Below are 22,334 nucleotides of genomic sequence, written 5' to 3'. Positions count from 1 at the left end.
AAAAATAAAACTAAGACTTGCAAAACCGTTAAGGAGATGGTCTTCACTCAAGATCTAAGTAAATGCACATACGATATTCATGGAAAAAACTACTCAGTATTATAAAAGTATCTATTTTCCTCAAACTATCTTATAGATTCAATAAACATCCAATTGGGGTTTTTAAAGAACATAAATGAAATTCTAAAATGTACATAAAACAAGGAATAAATAATAGAGCAATCTTTTTTTTTAACATTTAAAAAAAATTTATTCATAGAGACACAGAGAGAGAGAAACAGAGAGAGAGAGAGAGAGGCAGAGACACAGGCAGAGGGAGAAACAGGCTCCTTGCAGACAGCCCGACGTGGGACTAGATCTGGGGTCCCCAGGACCATGCATGCCCCAGGCTGCAGGCGGCGCTAAACCACTGCGCCACCGGGGCTGCCCATAATAGAGCAATCTTAGGGAAAGAGAACAGAATTTGCTTTATTATAGATAAAGACTTAAAATAGAAATAGCTGTGCTAATTAGCGAATTAACCCCAAGTATACAAAGACTACCAGAAACAGCTCCAGGTATGGGATGAAATTTATGTGACAGATATAGTATATACGATCAAGGAAAGGATGGTTCTTTCAATAAATGTTACTGAAAGAAAAGGTCTCACAAACAGAAAGAAAGATACAAACCAATAATGACATGATTGGTAAGTTCAATTACATTAAGAGCTACTTCTTTCATCAAAAGGAGTTAGAAATTGGGAGAATACATTTGCAGTATTAGACAAGGATCAGCCTTCAGGGAATATAAAGAATTATATGTAGGGGCGCCTGGGTGGCTCAGGCGGTTAAGCATCCAACTCTTGATTTCGGTTCCGGTCATGATCTCAGGGTCATGAGATCAAATACTGCATTGGGCTCCGTTTTGAGCATGGAGACTGCTTGGGATTCTCCCCCTCTGCCCCTATCCCCTACTCTTTCTATAAATAAAATACATTCTTTAAAGAACCATATGTAAAACAAGTGACAACCCAATGAAGAACGAGTGTTAAGACTAAAAGGCATTTCATAGGAGACAGCATGCAATTAGAACATTATTAAGCAATCAGGGAAAAGTAAATTAATACCACATTTCAGGGGCACCTGGGTGGCTCAGTCTTGGTTAAGCATTTGCCTTCCACTTAGGTCATGATCTCATCTCAGGGTCCTGGGAACGAGCCCCGAGTCAGGCTCCCTACTCAACAGGGAGTCTGCGTGTCCCTCTTCCTCAGCCTCCTGCCCCCTGGCTCATGTTCAGGCTCTCTCTCTCAAATAAATAAAATCTTTAAAAACTTTATTTACTTATTTGAAAGAGAGAGTGCATGCACAAGCAGGGGAAGCAGCAGAGGGAGAGGGAGAAGGAGGAGCTCTGTTGAGCAGGGAGCCTGACTCAGGGCTTGTTCCCAGAACCCTGGGATCATGACCTGAGACAAAGGCAGACACTTAACTGAATGAGCCACCCAGGTGCTCCAAAAACAAAATTTTAAGAAAAACACCACATTTCCATTTTCTTCCAGCAGATTGATGTAAGTTAAAAATTCAGGTCAGTCCTAGTAGCAGTGAGGATATGGGGAGTGTGGTCTTATGAATGCTGGTGGAAATCTACTAAGTTGCTCAGCCATACTATTAGTTATAAAGTATGCACTTTTAGAACCAGCAATTCTACACCTGGGTGGGTACAGCTGAATCTGATTTGTGGATTTAATATTTGCAAATTTGCCTACTCACTAAAATTTAAACTCCAAAATCAATACTTGTAGCACTTTTGTGGTTATTTGTAGACGTGTGGAGCAACAAAAATTTAAGCCCTCTGATGCACTTGTTCCAGTAGAGATCAAATGAGAAACGCTGCACTCTCAGTCCAGTTCTCTCAAGGGATGGAGACTGTGGGGACAGGGCAGTGCAGTGAAAGAAGTTCTGGCCCTGGGGCCAGCTGGATGAATCTGAATGCCAACTCATGCAAGTCACTCAACACTTCAGAACCTCATTTTCTCTTTGTAAGAAAAAAAATAGATCTACCAGGGGGAACGGTTTTTTACAATTTAGAATTCTAATGTATGTGACGTGTGTGTATGTATGTATCTGTGCACACACCTGCCTAGGAGCAGTGGTTGAGTATCCATTAATTCAGTCTTTGTAGTGACCTTCCAGAACTACTGCAAGTAATAAGAACCAACTATACATACACTAAAAAGACACCAGTTTACTGCGCCCCAGGAGACATATACAAGAATATTCACTGCAGCATGGACTACAGACCACAAACTTAGAAATAACTATTAGAGAATATATAATAAATTAACTTGTGACATTTATAAATGAAATATAGGACTCCCAAACCTTTGGGTTTCTGACCTGAGAACTCCTGATCCCCCCCTCAAAACCATAATTTCTCTTAGTTTTCCCCAACTGAACCCAACCACCATTCCACTACCTCAGATTAAAACTTTCTAGTCACACCAGCTTCACGAGCTTCTAGGCCCCTCTGCCTTGCTATTCAATCTACTGTTGCTAAAAGCTTTCCCTGCTCTGAGTTGTTTGGCTCTATTTCTTTTATCTCAGCTCTCCTTGATTTATTTTCCTCCGTAACATCCATCACCTAACACAATATATTCCTTTTTACTGTATGTTCCCCACTGTACGTGAACTCCAAGGGTTCCTGTTTGTTCCTAGTATATCCCCAGAATAACACTGCCTTATAGGTAGTAGTGTTTAATAAACCTTCCCCAAAATTATAGCATATGTCTATGAAAAGAAAGGAACAGTACGATTCGGGATGGGAGCGTGGAGAAAGGATAACACTGGGAAAGAAAAATATGCCACGTGCTCATAAAGCTCTAATTCTCATACTGGAAGTAGAAACATAAATGTTGACCATTTAAAAAATGCTATGGTGTATTCTGTAATTCACAAAAAGCAGTGTCCATATAAGTATTCTTACAATTAAGTGAAAATTATAAAGAAAAGACTTGAGTTAAATATGCCCAACCATATTTAGCATTTTTCTAAAAAAAAAAAAGGTTTTCTTGTTGCTTCTGTTGTTTCTGTATTTTTATTTATTTTTATTTTTATTTTTTAAAATTTTTATTTATTTATGATAGTCACAGACAGAGAGAGAGAAAGAGAGAGAGGCAGAGACACAAGCAGAGAGAGAAGCAGGCTCCATGCACCGGGAGCCCGATGTGGGATTCGATCCCGGGTCTCCAGGATCGCGCCCTGGGCCAAAGGCAGGCACCAAACCGCTGTGCCACCCAGGGATCCTGTTTCTGTATTTTTAAGGAGCAAACAACATGCCCAGCAAGTCAGGCAACTCAGAAGTGGTTAGCTCTTCAGAAACTCTCAACATCATCTCTTTAAAATGCCTGCTGATTTGGAAGACTTGCCGGGTCATATAGTTTTGCTTGTACTTACCTTAACAACTCCACACTGCTTAAAGAAGTCAGCCAGATCATCTAGAGTCACATTGTCATTTAAGCCTTGCACATAAATTGCACTGTTGTCAGAGTCTTCATCTGGATCTACAGGTGGGCCTTTCAGAGAAAAAAAGACAGGAGTTACTCTGCTGTACTTACAGGGGCTGATTAACGCACTAGTCACTGCTGCTCACTGGTAATTACCACAAAGCTAAGAGAACTACCAGCCACGCTAAGAAAGCCACGAAGTTGTGGTTTCCCTTTCGTCTAAGGCTAGTAGGAGTAGATGCTCCCGATAAAGGGAGCCTCAGACTGCTCCCGACAGCAAGAATATCACGCTCATCTACCAGGCTGCTGAGCTCTAGCAAGCACTTACTTCGGTGCTGTTCATTTATTAACATAAGATACAAAATTCAAGAATTCAAAATTACCTAGATCAAGATCTGGTCCTTCATCCATGGGTCCTGCCAACCAGGAAAGATCATATAAAATACTATTAGTGCACGTCTTGCAAGCTACAAACCTTACAAACACACATAGCTATCTACTATACCACCATTTGATGGGGCTTCATTAAATTCAAAATGACCCGCACTGCTAAAATGGAGCAGTGCCCCTTTAACATTTGTGAAAGATTTGCTAGGGTTTTGCTTTTTCTTTGCTGGTTTGCTTTTAAACCATTAACCAAATACACTCAATGCTTATGTGCCAAATTAGTGTTAAATTTAAGTCAAAATTTTTCCTCCAAACCAAATTTAAAAACTGTATTCTCCCCCATATTACAGAAGCAGTTGCTCAATACTTCAAGTTACCCTTTGTTTTGTAACCATAGGTTAACCTTATTACCCCTAAGACAATGCCGGCAGTACCCATTAGTCTCTTTGTATAGATCATTTTTAAACCGCTTATGAAACTAATAAAAAATTATAGTTTTCTAAAAACTGACTGTATTTTTTTTAAACACTATCCATGGTAATACTCAAAAACTTACCACCAGGCTTATTGAAGCCACCTCGCTCTCCAGCGCTGCTGGGGGGATAAACGAAGAAATGAAGGCCTTTCCCTTTAAAAGCCAGTACCGCTCTGAGCCTTGGGGGGGCTCGTGGGGAAGAAGGGCACTGGCTAAACACATCTCCAAACAATGCATCTCTCTCATCTCGTCACTATGCCTTTCTTCAGGGCAGCTTGCTCAAATTTCCTTTATATACAACCTTGCTTGTCTGATTGTACACACCAGTGTGGTTGGTTCCTTTCATTTCGGGGGCTGGTATTAATAGTGCAATACTTGGCAAATTAGGGGGAAAAAAAGTAGATCCCAAACACCCACCCCATCAGCTGAAAAACAGGGAGAGCTTGGTTGTAGAGGAGTAGCAAGCTGGGGCAACTGCTTTCCATGTTCATAAAGGTGCACCCTCAACCTCTCCTAGGGGAGAGCCAAGTGAGGCTTCCTAACAAGTCACAGTATGATAAAGCAGGAGACAACCACATTAAACGCCTACAACACACATCAGAGGACGCATCCAGCCAATCTTCAGCATAAAGCCATACAATTCAGGGCACTAATGGGATTTAACAATCGCTGTGAAAGGAGAATTTACAACAAATACCAATGCTCAATGGACTGGGGGTGCAACTTTATAGACACATCAGTTGAGAACAGTGATGACAGCAGTATAAACTTACTGCTTTACATACTGTAAACAGGGGGAGGGAACACGACAGGCCTTTTTCATTTTTCCTTTAAAGTTAAATAAAGGCAGCTCCTCAGTGGGAGGCCCTGAGCTTTTTCTAACCAGTATTGCACCTTTAATACCTGAATATACAATTTCAAGCTGTTGCATGCAGCTTTGTTTCCTTTTTAAAAGTACACACCATAAAATGTTCTCTCTCTTTAAACACAAAAGTTTACACTTTAATGTTACACAATTCTAGAGTATTATACCTCCTCTGGTTCATTACCAAATAACAAGTATGCAGTTACCAAAGTTACAGAAGGATTCCATTTATACAATGAATACATTTTGTTAAAAATATTCTATGTATATTTTTCCTCTCCATATGGACACCGTGTCTAGTCCCACTTTTCATTATGCTGCCGGCTGAGTACTGAGTACGGGTACTTTTTAAGTATTGAAGTGTATACAAGGCTCTCACTTTGTAACCTGTAGCATATAAATGCGACAAAGCATGTTAAAAAGTTTCCACGTTTAACAGCCAATGAAAATATCAAAATACTGAGGCAATGAAAAAGGGCATGTTAACAACATTGAGTGCCTTACCTGCAGAAGACACTGAAAACCATCACCACACCAGAGTGAAAAAGAGGGGAGAGGGGAGATGCCCCTGCTCTGTCCCCAAGGGATCCAACTGACTGCTTCACAGTCAGTTGAAAAACCTGTGGGGAAAGCCATGATTTTTTCCATGGCTCCAGGAGAGACTTCTCATCCAGAAAGAGGGGATCCCTCTACTAGCAAAGTCTAGCAAAATTAGCAGAATTATTACTTCTGGAGTATTAAAATGAATGAACTTGAAATTGGTTTTGCAATTGGAAAATACTAAGAATTCTAGGTGATTGGAGACGTGATGATAGTAATTTCAAGTGTCTACGTCTATTTTAAAACATCCATAAAGTGAAACCTTTATAATGGAATGACATTTTCCAAATCAGACCGATTTTACTTTATACCAAATTATTTACCAATTTTTGTGTTGTCAAATAACTGTTTCTTCCAATAAAGATTTCACCAAAGACTTTTTTAAGTTATGCAGAATACACAGAACCTAATTTTCAGTTATCTTTCAATAGGAAACAGATTTGGGAATATAAAAATTAAAGATCAAATTTTTATTTAATTTTGAAGTCCACTTCTATTAAAAAAAAAAAAAAGAATCCCTACACCCAATTTTTCCTTGTACCAACCGTGGTACCAAATCCAATTTATACATACTATGCAACATTCTGCATAACTTTTTTTTTTTTTTACTAGTTTATATAGGGACAGAACACACACAGAACTAAACCTTCCAGATTATGTTAACCATCAACATTATACCTCACCTTCATCAAAGTACAGACACCAGAAAGGGGGGAAGGGATAGGAGAGGGAGGGGAGGGGCAGGCACAGGTAGCAGGGTTATGTTACTGATCTAAACAAAGTCTTCTAAACCAGATTGTGCCATCAATCAAAATGGTCAAACCGATTTAGACTTCTCAAAATCTCCAATGGGGAGTGATCCTGTAATTATATACATTACTCTGCAAAAAGCTATTAGACTTTTCTGTACCAGGTGCACCTCAGGTCATAGTTCAGGGGTTACGGGACCAAGATCTTCATCATTATGTTCAACAATTCCAAGTACTAACAGAAGTTGGGGACAAACATTGTGGAAAACAACTGTGTTCCTTTTCTGCAGTATATATATATATATACCAGGTATTTCAAGACAACCATTCAAAGGCAATTAGTTAAAAACCTAGGGGTGTTAGAAGGGTTGTGTGTGTTCCATCCCGAGTCTATTACCCACAGAGGCTTTTGACCTCTGGAAACCATGAAGGGAACTGAAAGCTCTCGTTTCAAAACCATTCTTTGTTCTCCCCAACCCAACCAAGTAGATTGGCAGGGAAAAAAGCAAACTGCCACTTAATCTATGCCACAAAGATGACATTTCCATGTTTTAGAAGATGGCCTGGGCTCAACAGATTGTCCATGGAAATGTAGAATAAATTTCTTATGTCTTTCAGTCCCTTCTTTCCATTGAAAATCCTATGGATGAAACAAAATTAGGTAAAAGGAGAAAAGGTTTGCTCTTACCCCATTCCACCGCGTCCTCCTCCCCGCCCACCTCTGCTCATGCCTCCACGATCAAATCCCCCTCTTCCCCTGCCCCGGTTATCAGGGCCACTCATGCTCCGGTTCTCTCCTGGTCCGGAAAATCCTCCAGACTCCTGCCCATAAACACCCATGCTACTGGGGTGGTCCTGTCGGAATGAACCTGAGGAAAGAGTCACATCTGTAAGCCATGGACCAGCATTTGAACACTGCCTGTTGTACTTTCTCCTGGAATCACAGAATGCTCAATCGCAAGGCACTAACCAAGGCACCATCTTCTGAAGTAACCTTACATAGTTAGCCTAGAATAAACCACCCAAATAAGAAATGAGCCCTCTGGTCAACAGTTTACAGGGTTTTGTATCCTAGGATGTCTCCAAAAGCTGTTTTAAAACTACTCTCAGGAAACAAAATAGCAGGCAGGTTTCTTAGGGCTTAAAGGTTGGGCTCCATCAAGAAGCACTACTCATTTCATAGCTATAATGAAACACGCCCATGGATGAAGTACAATGATCCAGATAAAAATTAAATTGGGAATGCAGTTTTGAGTTTTTGGTTACTTTTTTATGGATTTAAACAAACAAAAAACCCCAAAACATATAATTTACTTGACTATCAAAACTGCAGTAGTCTTCAACAGCTACCTGCTCGCTTCCTTACTGAGTGGGTGGGTAGGCCACAGGAATGCCAGCTTTACTTACTGTATTATAGCCTCCTCAAAGAGAGCGAGGCTAACGTCCTATAATATTTTCTCTGGTTAGTTACAAACTCTCTTTTCTTTATTTTTTTTTTGCAAAGTACACTAACAACAATTAAATTGGAGAAAAGCATTTATGTCTTTAATGGGATATCCAAGCAGTTAGCTAGGATGTTATGTCCTAAAGATGCATCCTGGAGTCCAAAAGTAAATAGCGACAAAGAGCATTTCCCCATGTTCAGAAACTCCAAACATAATCATTCTTATTTGGTTTTCTCTCTTAGCAACTCACTCTGCTGCCCGTAGCTGCTGCTCTGTTGGCTATATTGACTTGGAGCCTGGCTGTAGGATCCAGTTTGGGGGGGATAACTAGTGGGCGGCTGCTGCCCATAGCTGCTTTGTTGACCATAGCTACTCTGCTGTCCATAGCTGCTCGGCTGCCCATAGGTGTTCTGCTGAGAGTAACTGCTCTGATCATAACTAGTCGGCTGTGTAGAGGAGTAGCTGAAAGAAAGAAAAAAAGCTTATTAGGAAGGAGAAGCTTATTTCTTTCTTCAAGCCTCCTAAATACGAGACATTCATATCGTGACATAGAAACCCTTAAAAATGCACTTACTTTCTAAATATCAACAGTTTGAATTTAAGCAAATATATCTGTATTCAGAATAAAGCTTTAAACGCAAAGGAGAAAATTAATGCAAATCAATCTATACAACATACAATCCTTAGAGACTCCTTTTATCCCCCACCCTCTTAAAACCAGTGTTCGATTAAATTCAAGGCAAATTTGTGAGTTTGATGTTTCCTGAATTAAGGAAGAATATGTGCACAGGGACCCAGGGCAGGCTGACCCAGTGAAAAAGCCATAGAGGTAAAGGAGGCAGTTAAGCACTGCAGTTCTAAACCTGCTTCTAATAATTCCTTCAATCATGACAGCGACTGTTCTAAAGGTACAAGGCTCTTGGTGTGTATACGGTCACACAAATATGGCAATTTTCTCTTGATGATCTGTCCAAGTTTCAAACTGTTTTGCTATATATCATACATGCTTTTGAACTTTCAGACATGCCTGATTATCTATGAAATCTGGGCATTCATGAAGAAAAGACAGATAAGGAAACTTCAGAATCAATGCACTGTACTAAAAGTATTTTTAACGTGTTAGCCACATTGCAGGGAAACTAATCAAAGATACCTTCTTGAGTAATGATAAAGCTTCAAAGAACTGCTATTAAACTTTAGATGAACTATAATAACAAAAATCAAAAAACATTATATTTAAGAGCACAACTAAACTAAGCCTCAATCACATCCCCCAACATGGCTGTAAGGACTCAATAGCTTCTCTTCACTGAGTGTACCTATTCAACAGGCCAGATGCACTACCCTCAGCAACACAGGCTGGCTCAGCGAAGAACTGCCATAAGCCCTGCCCACTGTTGCTCCACGCTGTACACTTACCTGTCAGTTGTATTTGCTCCCAAACCTGTCCACATCTGAGGCACTTTAATATGTAAACCAATGAAACTGAGTGCAAAAAAGGTAAGTGCTACCTCTAGCAAAACTAGGGTAACATTTTAAGACACAATTCAGATAGCTCATTTGAAAACCTGCTTCTAATTAAATGTGCGCGTGAAAACCTGCAGTTCTTCCTCTGCTTTACAAGAAACCCAAATGAGACACTGTAGCTGCTGGGGTAGTTAAGTAAAACAGTGCCATATAAACCTGTAGACTTGTAGACTAGAGCTCTGGATGAAAGGCCCTGGCCCAATCAATCATTATGGACCTCTGAGTTAAATAAGAAATGCAGTTTTTTAAAAAAAATGTCCTTCAAAGGTTTTAATGTAACACTGAATGGTCAACCTTATCACTGAGAGAGTCAGAGAACTCATTTCACCTGAGGAAGAATCTGGTCAACAGTCTGAAAATAAAACCTGTGATTCTACTAGCTCACTGGCCATGAGGACAAAGATAATACTGACCTGGTAGGAGGATAAGATGGTGGTGCTGTGACTGGCTGCATGGGGTAGCTCCCAGGTACCTGGGGATAACTGTAGTTACTCTGTCCATATCCTAGGCTGGGCTGGTTGTAACCCCCTGTGCTAGATTGAGGTTGACTAGTCTCAGCGGGTTTGTTACCATCCTGTGGTCTAAAAGGAGAAATAAAAAAGTAAGACTTTTTCCCTCGACCATAAAACTTTAGGTAAGAATGCTAAAACCTCTGAGCAATGTGCAATGTTAGGATTGAGCTTGGAAGTAAATACAACTATAAACTGAACTACATCAAACCCAGCCTCAGTCCAACTATATTTGCTGGAAGAAAACACTAAGAAGGGGGAGAATTAATCACATCCACAGATGAGATACCAACATGTTACATTTGCTGCACACTAGCAGCAATCAAAGGCAGTTACGATTATGTTCTATTGACAACTTAAGTGATCTGGGAGGGGAAGTGGTTTGTTAGGGAAGAAAATGCTTTTACTCAAAAAGGACTGTTGAAGACAGACTAGAAACTTCAATAATAATGCTGAAGTTTCAGGTCAGAATAACATTTATAGAAGTTCATGGGCACTTATAAATTTGGATTACTATGAGTTTAGACTTCTCATTTATTAAGAGCAGACTTGAAAATACATTTCCTAAGTTGGACTGACATAAGTAAGTCTCCATAATGGAAATACCAGAATAGAGGAGGGACCCCCCAACTTCCAGCCCCAGCTCCCAACAACCCTTGAACTGGGAAATATTAAGTAATGAAAACCAATCCCAAAGGAAAAAAACAAAACAAAACCCCAAGGGTTTTTCTATTACCTCTCAGCCCTAACAGTTTGCAACAAGAGTGTAGCACAGTGAGCTTGAGCTATTTTAAGCAAACCCCCAAGAATCGGCAGGCAAACCAGATGGATGTGGAAGTGTACTGGTTTCTCCAGAGCTGAAATGGGTCAGAAGCCCCCTCTTTCTAGTGGAAAAAGGAGTTGCTGACACTGATCATGAGGCAGTTTTAAAGTGTAAGGATTGAAAATCAAGGAGAAAAAAAAAAACAAAAAACAAAAACCAAAAACATTATTTTATAAAAATCAATAAATAACCCCCCACACTCCTGCTATGGCTTGGATATACCGTGGCAATGATCATCAAATGGGCTTTCAAATAGTTGAAAACATTCTGAAATGCCTAGGTCAACTGAAACGGAGCTTTACAGGAATCCATTAGTTTAATCTACCTACTGCACAGGTTGTGCAGCATATGTAAACTACCAAGTAGCTCTGATTACTCACTGTGCACTTTTAGAAGTAATTTCATGAGTGTTTGCCAGAGCTAATTTCTTACCTCTACACAGTAGGCAAAAAGTCTAGGTTACAAGTTGATTTCTTGTTTATTCCCTAAAAAGTCTTCTTTCAAATCAGAATTCAATGTTCCTTCAAGACTGTATGCAGAAGCCACCTATGTGCATTGCCTAAAGCAAAGACCTGAAATCTTCTGTTAAGTAATAATCAGCACTGTTTACCTGCTAATTAGTCATGGAGTATGAAATGTTTGCCCAAATATTCACCCCAAAGCAGGGTACCCAGTTAAGATATATACTTGCCTGTGATACTTAAATGACCAAGCCACTACAGAATACAGAAAAAATGTCAATTCCTTTAACTCAGATAGCAGTGTATGCTTCCCACCTCCCCTGTACTGTAAACTGCCAAGTTTTTCCCAAAGAGAAAGTTATCAATTTACAAGGTCAATAAAATCAAAAGTGCAATTCTATCAGTAGTTCTGTTGTGAAGGGAAATACACTCTCCGTTTTTCTCTGGGTTTGGTAAAGTAAATATAATAGTCTCTTCCTATCCCAAAAGATCACTCTTCTGAAACTAGACTAAGGTACCTAGAAACTGGTCAGTGACATTCCTCATCTTGGCCCCTGGACAGCACCATTTTTCCACTAAATGGAGAACGATGTATCTGTGGTGTGTTCTCTAGAGCATTCCTGTGATGACTTTAAGAACATACTCAACCATCTAAAAGTAAGTGTGTTAAGAGTAACCACTAAAGAAAAGGAATGAAGTCCTGGATACTGTGTTTGTAATTGTTCTCTTTCCTGAAACAAGCTGATGTGCTCTCAGAACTAGGGAAGTGTGGCCTTACCTTGCAGGTGCGGTGGCTGCTGGCTGCTGCCCATAGGCTGGGTAAGCAGGTTGAGTGCCATATGCAGACTGAGCTGCATAGGAGGCCTGGGTGGTAGTGACCGTAGCAGTGGTGGTATCATAAGCACCAGTGCCGTACCCCTGGACAGGCTGACTGTATGCCTGGGGGGCAGTTGGAGTAGTATAACCTAGAACAAAGGAGAACTACATCAGATTTCTGGCTCCTCAGAGAGCTGCCTAGACACTTGTTAAAAGAACAATTTGTAAACCACCTACTTTAAACCATCACAATATTTAGCCCCTTTAAAAACTTCCCCTCCAGTATGAGTAGCAACAAACCAATATTTAAAAAGCCTAAGTTGTCTGGAAGTACCCAGTTTTCACTCTGAAAAGAGCACTCTCTTTTGCGATAACACCACACCTAACAGAAAGGGAGAAACAAGAGTCTGCACAGAAAGCGTTGGAAAAAACAAGATTTCTCCTGCTGCACCTCCCCTCTGGATCCAATAGGAAAAAAGTCTGCTTTTGCTGATTCTGTATTGGTTTTGCTAGCAGGCCTTCTTAATAATTTTCTTAACTAGTTGAGTATCCCAAAAAAACTCTCAAGCAGAATAAAATGTCCCAGAAAGGGAAGAGGCAATGACACACTGCTAAAATAGCTAAAAATAATGACCCAGGTAGTAATAGTTTTAGCATTAAAACTTGTAATTTGGAATTCCTTTGCTTTTAGTCCCAAGCATTCCAACATGGGCAGTTCGTGTTTAATTAAAGAAACTGAAGTTCCAGGGAAGATGTGTTTAATTTTCAGTGGGAGATGTCCAAGAACTGCTACTTTTGTTTCAGGTAACAACAACAACAAAAATGCTTGTTTGGAGCACTAAATTTTGAAAAGGCAAATGAGTAATAAGATACTGCAAATTACATTTGCTTAAGTATAACCAACAAAGGTTATTCTATTTCATCTTTCCGGTAAATGATTTTAATTAAACCTAATACTCCCCAAATAAACCTTTAAAAGGTAAATGTTTTTCATACGACAAAACCATCTAAGATTCTTCTAGGCTTGTCATCAATTACCCACCTCCACCATTCCTTTCTTATTGACCCACCACAAGCAAAAATGTCGTCTTCCTGTTCGGCAGTATTGAAAGTAGACCCTACAGCCAGCCCCACGCTACTGCCCTAACTAGTTATCACAAAGACCTGATGCAAAAAAAAAAAAATAAATAAATAAAAAAAAATAAAAAAAAAAAAGACCTGATGCATTCATAGGTGTGAGGCAAACCCAGGTAGGCTGTCTCTCCCTAGTTCTTGCCCCTACCAGACCAGGTAGGATGCACACCCTTTCAGTCTGGAACTTGGGCTTGGAGTGTGACAAAAGGCCCCTCTCAAACCTGCAGCTCCTAACAGTCCTAACAGTCCACGTCCTGTGAGATGTGTTATAACCTTTCCTGGTACTGTGCTCTTCTTTCTGATTCCTTCTCATGGTCAGTGAGCACAAGCCAGCCATGCAATAAAAAGTGGGTCTAGTTCTCAACATTTACATCCAACCAAAAAGTTTACATCTCACTAAAGTAAAAAAGTAGTTTCAGTACTTAAAACAAATCTTGAATTAAGAGCACTCATTTTAGTTAAAGTTTATGGCCTTAAAACATCAGTTAGAATAAAGTGTCCTCACTATACACAAAACTTACTAGCCAACAACAAATTCCAACTTCTCTTTGTACAATCTAAAGTGTCACCTCCTGTAGCACAGAGTGTAATGATAATTCTGAATTATACACAAAACAGAGCCCCAAGCAATGGAAGTTTTTTTGGTTGTCATGTCATTCATTTGTTTATTTAATTTAAAAGTTCCTTGCAGAGTCCAAATATCAACCATATAAAGCACTCATTTAACTGGAATCTAATTCCACCTACCCTATTACTCCTACACAGATTTTTCCCCCTACGTGATGACAAGGCTAACTATAAGATTCACAAAGGCAATTAAACACAACAACAATGCCTGATCAGGGCAATAACTATATTATAAAACTACGCAGTAACTGTTAGAGCCTCGTAGTGCTAAAAATTACGGTAATAGACACTGGGTTAATAATCTTTTAATTAATCTCTAGTACCCACACAAACAGCCAAGCAAATGAGCAAAAATTAACAGAGCAAAATGATTTAATGACAATAAAAAAAGACCAACGCCAAAAGACAATACGTCTACTCTGTGCTGATGACTTTAAGGAAAAAGGTAGCAAACATTACACAAATCAACCAAAATTTTTGTTCAACTTGAACAGTAAAAACTCGTTTGTATTAATGAAATGAGATTTATATGGCCACTTTCTCTTAAAGCTTAATTTTTAAAAATTCTATTAAGAAAAAGGGGTCTTATACAATCCCTTTCAGTAATTATCCAATGACCTTTAGTATAAACACTAAGGAAAAAAGTGTGCTTGACCCCACTTACTACCTGTGAGGGTCCTAACTTAGATTGGTTCAGCCTCAGTTTGCCCATCAGGTTTAATTCTGGTCTCTACATTCCAAAGGTTGATGGGAGCATTAAGGGAGGTATGAGTGGTTCTCTACAAACTATAAAATCCATACAATCAGTCCTTATTAAATACAATCTCTTGCTCATCAAAGCCACCGGTTTCCGTATCAGAATGTCCTACGTTTTTGTGCTCAAAGTGGGGCTTGTTCAACTGACGACAATGAGAACATAGGATGCTAGAGAACCTAGAAGACTCCTGCATTTTCTACAAATGACTTTATCATGTCCCTATAAAATGGTCTAGAGACTCCAAAGACTTAATCTAAGTTGTACTACTTATTTCCAAAGGATAGTCTTTAAAAATGAGGGAAAGTGGTCAAAAGCTACAAACTTGTTAAAAAATAAATAAATCCCAGGGACGTAACCTATAGCATAGTGACTATAGTTAATAAACTATATTGTATATTTTAAAAGTTGGTAAAGAGATCTTTTTAAAATTTTTTTTTTTAAAGGATTTTATTTACCTATTCATGAGACACACACAGGGAGAGAGCGAGAGGCAGAGACACAGGCAGAGGGAAAAGCAGGCTCCATGCAGGGAGCCCGACGTGGGACTCGATCCTGGGACTCCAGGATCAGGCCCTGGGCTGAAGGCGGCGCTAAACTGCTGAGCCACCTAGAGATCCCGGTAAAGAGATCTTAAATGGTCTCATTGCGAGAAAAAGAATCTGTTAACTGTGTGCCAATGGTATGTTAGCGAGACTTTCTGCAGTGATCATTTCACAACATATACAGATATGGATTTATTAGGTTGTATTCCTAAAACTAATATTGTATGTCAACCATTATCAATAAAAAATTGGAAATAGCTTGAATATGCAAAGTTCATCTCATGATTTCAAAATTCTGTGCTAAAAATTCAAACCGCATAGTTTAGTTCCAGCTGTTCCTACAATTAAAGCTAACACCAGCAGCAAGTATAACCATTTCCCATCTTATTTGAGATATTAGTTACACAGATTAGGAAATACTTCCCATCAAGTCCAGGACACTGACATTCAGGAAAATAAATTTACAGATTTCCTCCTACTAAAAACTCTAAGACTACATATAACTTAGGGAACTGAAAATAGTTTGAATAGTTTTTACACTTTCAAGACTTCTATATTTAATATTCTCTTATAAACATAAGAGTGGGTGAGTGGGGAGAAGGTAGGGATTCTAAAATGTTACATAACAGCGCTAAGCAAAAATTCTTATAAATTTTTCACATACTCCACTCAATCCTATTATTAAGGTACAACTTATTCTAATTCTCAGAGTTGCTTATTTCTTAGCTCCCCTGGAATGCTGTTATTTAAGAACATATTATGAATTAAAAGAATTCATTAACATTTAAAACATAAAATAAAATGTGTCTGGACTAGAAACCAACCAAGAGACAAACATTACATGCAGGGTGGCAATCTGTTCTTCTAAATAAATCTACTCATGCAATCTATCCTTCAGGGAATAGGGGGAAATCAGCTGGGGAATAGTTATCTGAAATACCTTTGGGAAGGTGAACAACCTTCTATTAAGGCTTGACACAAATAATGTAAAATAAAGCAAAACCTTTCCCAAAAATCACAAAGAAAAGGACATGGATCTGTGAATGGCACCTGAAGCAGTTTCCCATTAGCACCTTGTTGTGTGTGATGTTAGAAAGTTTGAGGGTTAAACAGATGAAAACACCTAAAGGGTAACATTACAGGGTTAGACAAGATGGAAAGCATTTCCCATGCAAGAATGAGCAGGATAGTCAAACCTGTACTGGTCCCTTCTACTGTGGAAAGCACAAAACAAAAAGTAGAGGGTACACTATCAGATGAAGCAAACAGATGTGAAAATCAGTTTGATTTTAAGTAGCTCACTTTAAGAAGGCTCATTCTTACCCAGTACTACCATTTAGCACAATCTCGTATATATTCTCCATTTTGTTATAAGATTATTCAATACACTGTATGAAATAGTTAAAAGGAAATTATCCCACCCCACATTCTATTAGAAATCCTTTAGGAGACTATATGGGGGAAGGGGGGAAAAATAAAAAATAGCTTCTCCTAAGAATAAAGGATCCTCAGATGCCAAGGTATGGACCAGAATGTACACCTGAGAGCATAAATAACAAGATTCTTAGCAAACACCCCAGTAGCTATGACCCAAAACTCTCTCCAGGGCAGGCCTTACCAGCGGGAGGCTGTCCATAAGAAGTTGCATAGGCGGTCTGCCCATAAGTCGCAGTGGTCTGAGCCTGGGTATAGCTGACATCAGTGGGCTGTCCATAGGTTCCATAACTCTGCTGCCCATATGCCTGCTCAAAGAAAATGGATACATACAAGAAATATATATACATATATATATATATATATATATATATATATATACACATATACATATACATATATAACTTTGTATTTTAACAAAAAAACTGATCAACTTATTTCTAAGTTTCTAATTTGGGAGAACCAAAGCCAAAAATACTGCTTTCTAGTAAAGACTGTAAAAACCAGACAAGTGATCACAGTATCATGAATGCTTGCTTTCCTTCATCTTATCCACTCATATTTTTATAAACTACAAAAAAGTTCCTGAGATAATGAGGAAAAATCTCAGTTAAATAATACAGATTAACAAGACACACTCAAGGGATAGGCAATAAAGGACCAGGTGTATAATTGCCAGCACTTAGTATAGCACACTTTCAGCAACTGGAAACAATGTTAGGAAGACAAAATGAACCAAGGGAAAGAACATGAAAATAGGATTAAATCTGTTAGTTTTGAAAACCAGATTTCCAGCCTGACATCAAGATTTAAAAACTATTACACCACTTCAAAGAAAATGAACTAGAACACTGCAAGTCTCCTTAAGGTTAACACCTCAAGAACTGTCTTTCAAACTTGGACATCAGTAATACTTAAAACCTGGAAAAGTATGGGGCATTCTCCCAGATATTAGTAGCATGATCACATTCTAGATCTGAATGACCGGTTAGGGAAAATCTGCCAGAGACATCACACTTCTGTCTGTCCTAGAATGTCTCCATGGCTGTTATTAGTATCCATTTTCTGTCACGGACCATTTCAGAATTTGAAGTGGTCTTGAGAAATTCTGAACACTAAGACACTAATTTCTAGAATCTGTTGGCCTAAGCTTTTAAACACAAACTCACGTACTGGAAAGAGCTCAGCAGCTCAGTGGCTAGGCAGCCATACAGAGCTGACCCTGTCATTTAACTATGTGACTGGGCAAATGATCTATCTATGCACTGCAATTTTTTATCTGCAAAATGTCCTAATAACACATCCTTTTGCAGAACCACTGCAAAACTAAATAATTTAATAATTATTAAACATAATACAATATGCAGAAAGACCAAATTCTGAGCAAGGCACTTAACTTGAGAAATGATACTAGAAAGGTATGGAAAATTATCAACTCCCAGTTTGGGGATGGTGTCATTTATAATGGTAACCCCACTGTCAAAGTTTAAAACGCCTGGGTATTTTTAAGATTATCAGCACATCATACTTTTCTATTACTTGATTTTTTTTTAAAAAAGAGCTGTATTAGCTATTTGTTTTGATGGCTGACAAATATTTTGTTTAGGGATGTAACTGCATATAATTATCTTAAAAATTACCTGGGTGGTCTGTGCATATCCTTGAGTTGGTTGGGCGGTGTATGCACTGTAGCTGTAAGAGAAATTAAATGCAAAAACTGAATATAGAACATTCAGACTCCATTATGAAATCCTCTACAACTCCAGGAGGCTTGGTACTCTAAAAACATTATAATCAATCACATCCAAAGTACTGTTATAAAAGACTAACTTACCCCTGCTGGGCTGCAGCTTGGCTGTAGGTACTGTAATCTAGAGAAAACAAGGAGAAAAAATAATGTGAAGTCAGCAGAGACAAGGAGAAAGAAAATGGGGGGCGGGGGGGAGGAATTCAGGTGCAGGAAGATAAATTATTTAAACTGTTTCGAGAGGAAGTACAGGCCGATACAAGTCCAAATGGGTATCTCTTCTCTCTTAACACCAAACCAAAAAATGAGTCTAAGCCAGTTAAACTCAGAAAGTTTGAAATACAGTGCCAGCTAATGAGGTCAAGATCAGCTGATTTGGCAGATACTTCGAAGGTTCCCATGACCACAACTCCCTCCCACCCCAACTGCAGGCTGTCATTTCAAATACATGATCATCATCCTAAGACTAAGAGAAAAAACAAGATGAATCGACAGGATCAAAAGTTTTACTTTCATATAAAAATGAAGCATGTCACAATATTATAATGTTTAACATCACACTGATTACATTACTATCTACATCTCCCCCCAAACTAGTTTTTCTATCACTCCCGCATTTTAGCATTTTGAAAACCATCCCAATTCCTTAGCAGGGCGGTGACATGGAATGACAAAAAAGGACAGTCATCCCAATCCAGTATTTTTAAGAACTTCCCAACTGTATCAGGACTACATCTTTACAATAAATCAAAGCTAGACACGATATAAATCACAGCAGAGTTAAGAAATCTTGATAACTGGCAGAGAAGAAAGCATGTAGTCTTTTTGGGAGTAATTTGCTTTTAGGTATCATCTTTTAGAAACTCAAAATAACTTCAACTCAAAAACAAAACCCCACAACTTTTCTTCCAGTCTCTTCTCTTTCTATATAATCTTTCCTGTAATTTCTCTTTTCATATGAAATGTAAAACATGCATAAAAGGACTGAAAACTCTAGTTCACTGAGGTGTCTACAAGTAGTGAAAACAAAGAGGAAATAAAATGGTTAAGTTTTCACAGCACCACTGAACTAAACATATATTTTTTAAAAAGTCATTTCAAAAAAATCTGCCCAATGCTTTGCTCTCCACAAGAAATCTGTATCTTATCCCATGTTAGAAGGCAGTACTGCCATTAGCACTGAACAAAAGGGTCCTTTCTTTTTCAATCAGAAAGTAGCCCCTCATTTGAAAACAACAATGGACTTCTAGGTCTCCACGGAGGGGTTTCTACCCCCACTTTATCCAAAGTCTGCCTCACAGTCCACCTGGCCAGATTTTTTTTTCTGAATCCATTTTTTAAGTAAGCTCACCTTTCTACTCTCTACCTTAACTACATTCCTTCTTCTGTACACCCTTAAATCAGAATCCTGATTCATCAATATTATCAAATCAACTGCCCATGTATAATAAACACATTAATTTATTCAAAACAATCTTAAGGCATTTTAAGGTTAAACCTTAAGGCATTTTCCATAGCACTACAAGTCATGCTTTCTATGTAGTGCATAAAAGTAAATGCAAATCACTTCTTCCATGTGGCATTAACAAAACAAATGAAGCATCAAAAATAAAATATTTCAACCTACATTTCGCTGAGGTGTCTCATGTTAGAAATGATTCTAAATTGCTGACATGGAAGTTCAACTTTGCAAAAGGACTTTTACACAAGAACAGTTATGTAAAACAGAAAACTGGCAAAGCTGATATGGAACAAGGAATGATCTCAGATCAGTGTGAAACCAGCCCATCTAGTCCCACACTGGTGGACTAAGGGAGGTAGCAAATTTGTTTGAGAACTCATGTTACCTACCTACAACTCACAAACATTGTAGGGACTCAAAAATGTTAGTTACACAATGGTCAGATTTTTTTTTTTTTAAGCAGTCAGTCATGCTTTGTTTTTAACCCCCAAAACGTGCAGCTGAATACTTTACTAAAAATATAGGACAGGTTGAGAAAAGGGAGCCGTAATCCAGAGTGCCGCTAAAGTGTTGGCAAGGTTCTCTTTCTTGGCGGTTACTTGGGAGTTTGCATTGTATTTCTTTGTTAAACTAAACATATACTCTACTCTTCCATACTTACTGTACACGAGAAGCATCTAACATTACCCAAAGTGTGGCTTTGAGATACTTTATAGTTCTATCCAAAAAGTAGAGATTTAGAGCTTCAGGCTATGTAGGGAATTAGAGTAGTATGGGGCAATTTGTGGGAACCAAATGCTTTGCTACAAGGTCAAGAAGTTAAGGGCTTAAAAGCTCTTGAAAGGTCTAGCCTCATGCTTTCATTTTGAAGGAAAGGAAACCAAAGTATGTGATTTCTCAAAGATCCTCCAGCTGGCCGACTACTGTGGGTCTACATAAAACACAACTGTAATTCTAATACAGTACGTGGAGATTTCCAATAAACAGCTTGGGCAAAGTAAACCAAGAAACTGGCATGTCCAGCCACGCAAAAATTTCACCATACATATTTAGACTCCCCACCGTTCAACAGCGAACGGAGAGTAGCACTCTCCCTTACAAAATTCAAACACTGCAAGGAAGAGGAAGGTGGAAAAAGCTCTGCGGAAACCGCTTCCCACCAGGATGTGTCTTGGACTGTGGTATTTCAGAGTCCTCTTCGAGCGGCACTCTGAACCCTGGCACCAACAGCCAGCATTGACCTGCCGTTTACTGATCACACACAGCTCGGGAAGGCTTAAATTGTAAGTTGCTGGATTCTGGACCCGTTTCAAACTGCATCGCACAAGGACCCAGAGCTTTTCCTGTCTTCCCTCGACTTCTCCGACCGCACGCAGGCCTGGTGTCAGAAGGCCTAAGAACACCCCCCCTAGAGGCAAAAAAGCCCCACCCTACCAATAACCGCAGGTTAGTGCACAAACAGGCCGCCAACTGCAGGTGACGTTTAGGTTACAAGGTTAAACAACTCACGCATCCCTGACCACCCTAGATCGCCACATTCGAGCTCCCACCCCGAGCTTTCTTTCAAAATCCAGCATGGGTCTCCTTTCCCTCGTCCGTCAGTCCACGAAATAAACAAGCCTGCAGACCTAACCTGGGCGAATAAACTTGCGAGGCGATGGCTTAAGCATAATTCAAATGCCGACTCGGGCCTTTTGTTTCTCCTAGGTCTAAGAGGCCAGAATTTTCTTTCTGGCCTCGCGATCCGGGTTGGTCTTATTATACAACGGATTTACCTCAGCGTTTGCTTAAAAATGGCCCTGGGAAGCCACTTAATTGCTTTTTGGGGAGTAAAGGAGGGGGCCTTAGTAAGAGTAGAACCGAAGCGGCCCGGGGGGCGGTGCTCTGAAGGGGGAAGCACATTCCACCCAAAGCCCAGTAGGGCAGAAGTTCGGTTTGGGGCTGGAAGACGCCGAGAGGGCAGCTCGGCCGCGCCGGACGCCCCAGCCGACCAGGCCATTACGGGGCGCCCACTCGTAGGTCGGCACTCCTCGGCTCACAAACCCACGATGCCTTTTTTATTTGCTTTTTTTTCCCTGGGCTTCTCTGCGAAGCAGAGTCGCCCTCCGGCTCGGGCCGCATCTCTGGCAATGGGGGAGGGGGAGAGTCAGAGAAGCGCGCTGCGGCGGCTCCTCGAGCAGCCGTCGACCCCCCCACCCCCCGCCGCCGCCGCCGCCTCCGGTTTAGGGGTGCCGCGCTCGAGGCCTTGCCGAGCCCTCCCCCAGCCCCCACGCGGGGCCCCGGAGGCCGCAGGCCCCGCCCACGTGGCGGGCGGCCCGGAGCACGGGGCCCGACGGCCGCCACACAATGGAGACCGCAGCAGGCCCCGCGCGCCCCCGCCGCCGCATGCACCTCGCGCGCCGGGGGCGCCGGAAGGTTCCAGAACCGGCCTTCCCGGTGGGGGGAGGGGAGAAGAACGCGGGCCCTCGAGCTCGTCGGGCCGCGGCGGGTACC

General features: G+C 40.1%; 1 protein-coding gene across 4 annotated transcripts in view; it reads right to left on the bottom strand.

Moving 5' to 3' along the window:
- Positions 1-22,334, bottom strand: part of EWSR1 (EWS RNA binding protein 1) — an 86,174-nt gene that overhangs the window by 6,442 nt on the left and 57,398 nt on the right. Inside the window, exons 16-26 of one of the 4 annotated variants that reach the window (XM_072723140.1) lie at positions 18,467-18,503; positions 18,273-18,324; positions 16,817-16,940; positions 16,395-16,412; positions 12,101-12,287; positions 9,943-10,110; positions 8,253-8,464; positions 7,246-7,426; positions 4,425-4,462; positions 3,865-3,897; positions 3,432-3,550 (exon numbers count right to left, since the gene is read on the bottom strand). In XM_072723140.1, the coding sequence (XP_072579241.1) occupies positions 3,432-3,550; positions 3,865-3,897; positions 4,425-4,462; positions 7,246-7,426; positions 8,253-8,464; positions 9,943-10,110; positions 12,101-12,287; positions 16,395-16,412; positions 16,817-16,940; positions 18,273-18,324; positions 18,467-18,503 (1,169 nt within the window). The remainder of the gene's footprint in view (positions 1-3,431; positions 3,551-3,864; positions 3,898-4,424; positions 4,463-7,245; positions 7,427-8,252; positions 8,465-9,942; positions 10,111-12,100; positions 12,288-16,394; positions 16,413-16,816; positions 16,941-18,272; positions 18,325-18,466; positions 18,504-22,334) is intronic. The other 3 variants (XM_072723142.1, XM_072723144.1, XM_072723143.1) reach the window with 3 other exon arrangements.

Source organism: Vulpes vulpes, chromosome 10 (genome assembly GCF_048418805.1).
Source record: "Vulpes vulpes isolate BD-2025 chromosome 10, VulVul3, whole genome shotgun sequence".
NCBI lineage: Eukaryota > Metazoa > Chordata > Mammalia > Carnivora > Canidae > Vulpes > Vulpes vulpes.
This window is presented reverse-complemented; position numbering and strand designations above follow the sequence as displayed.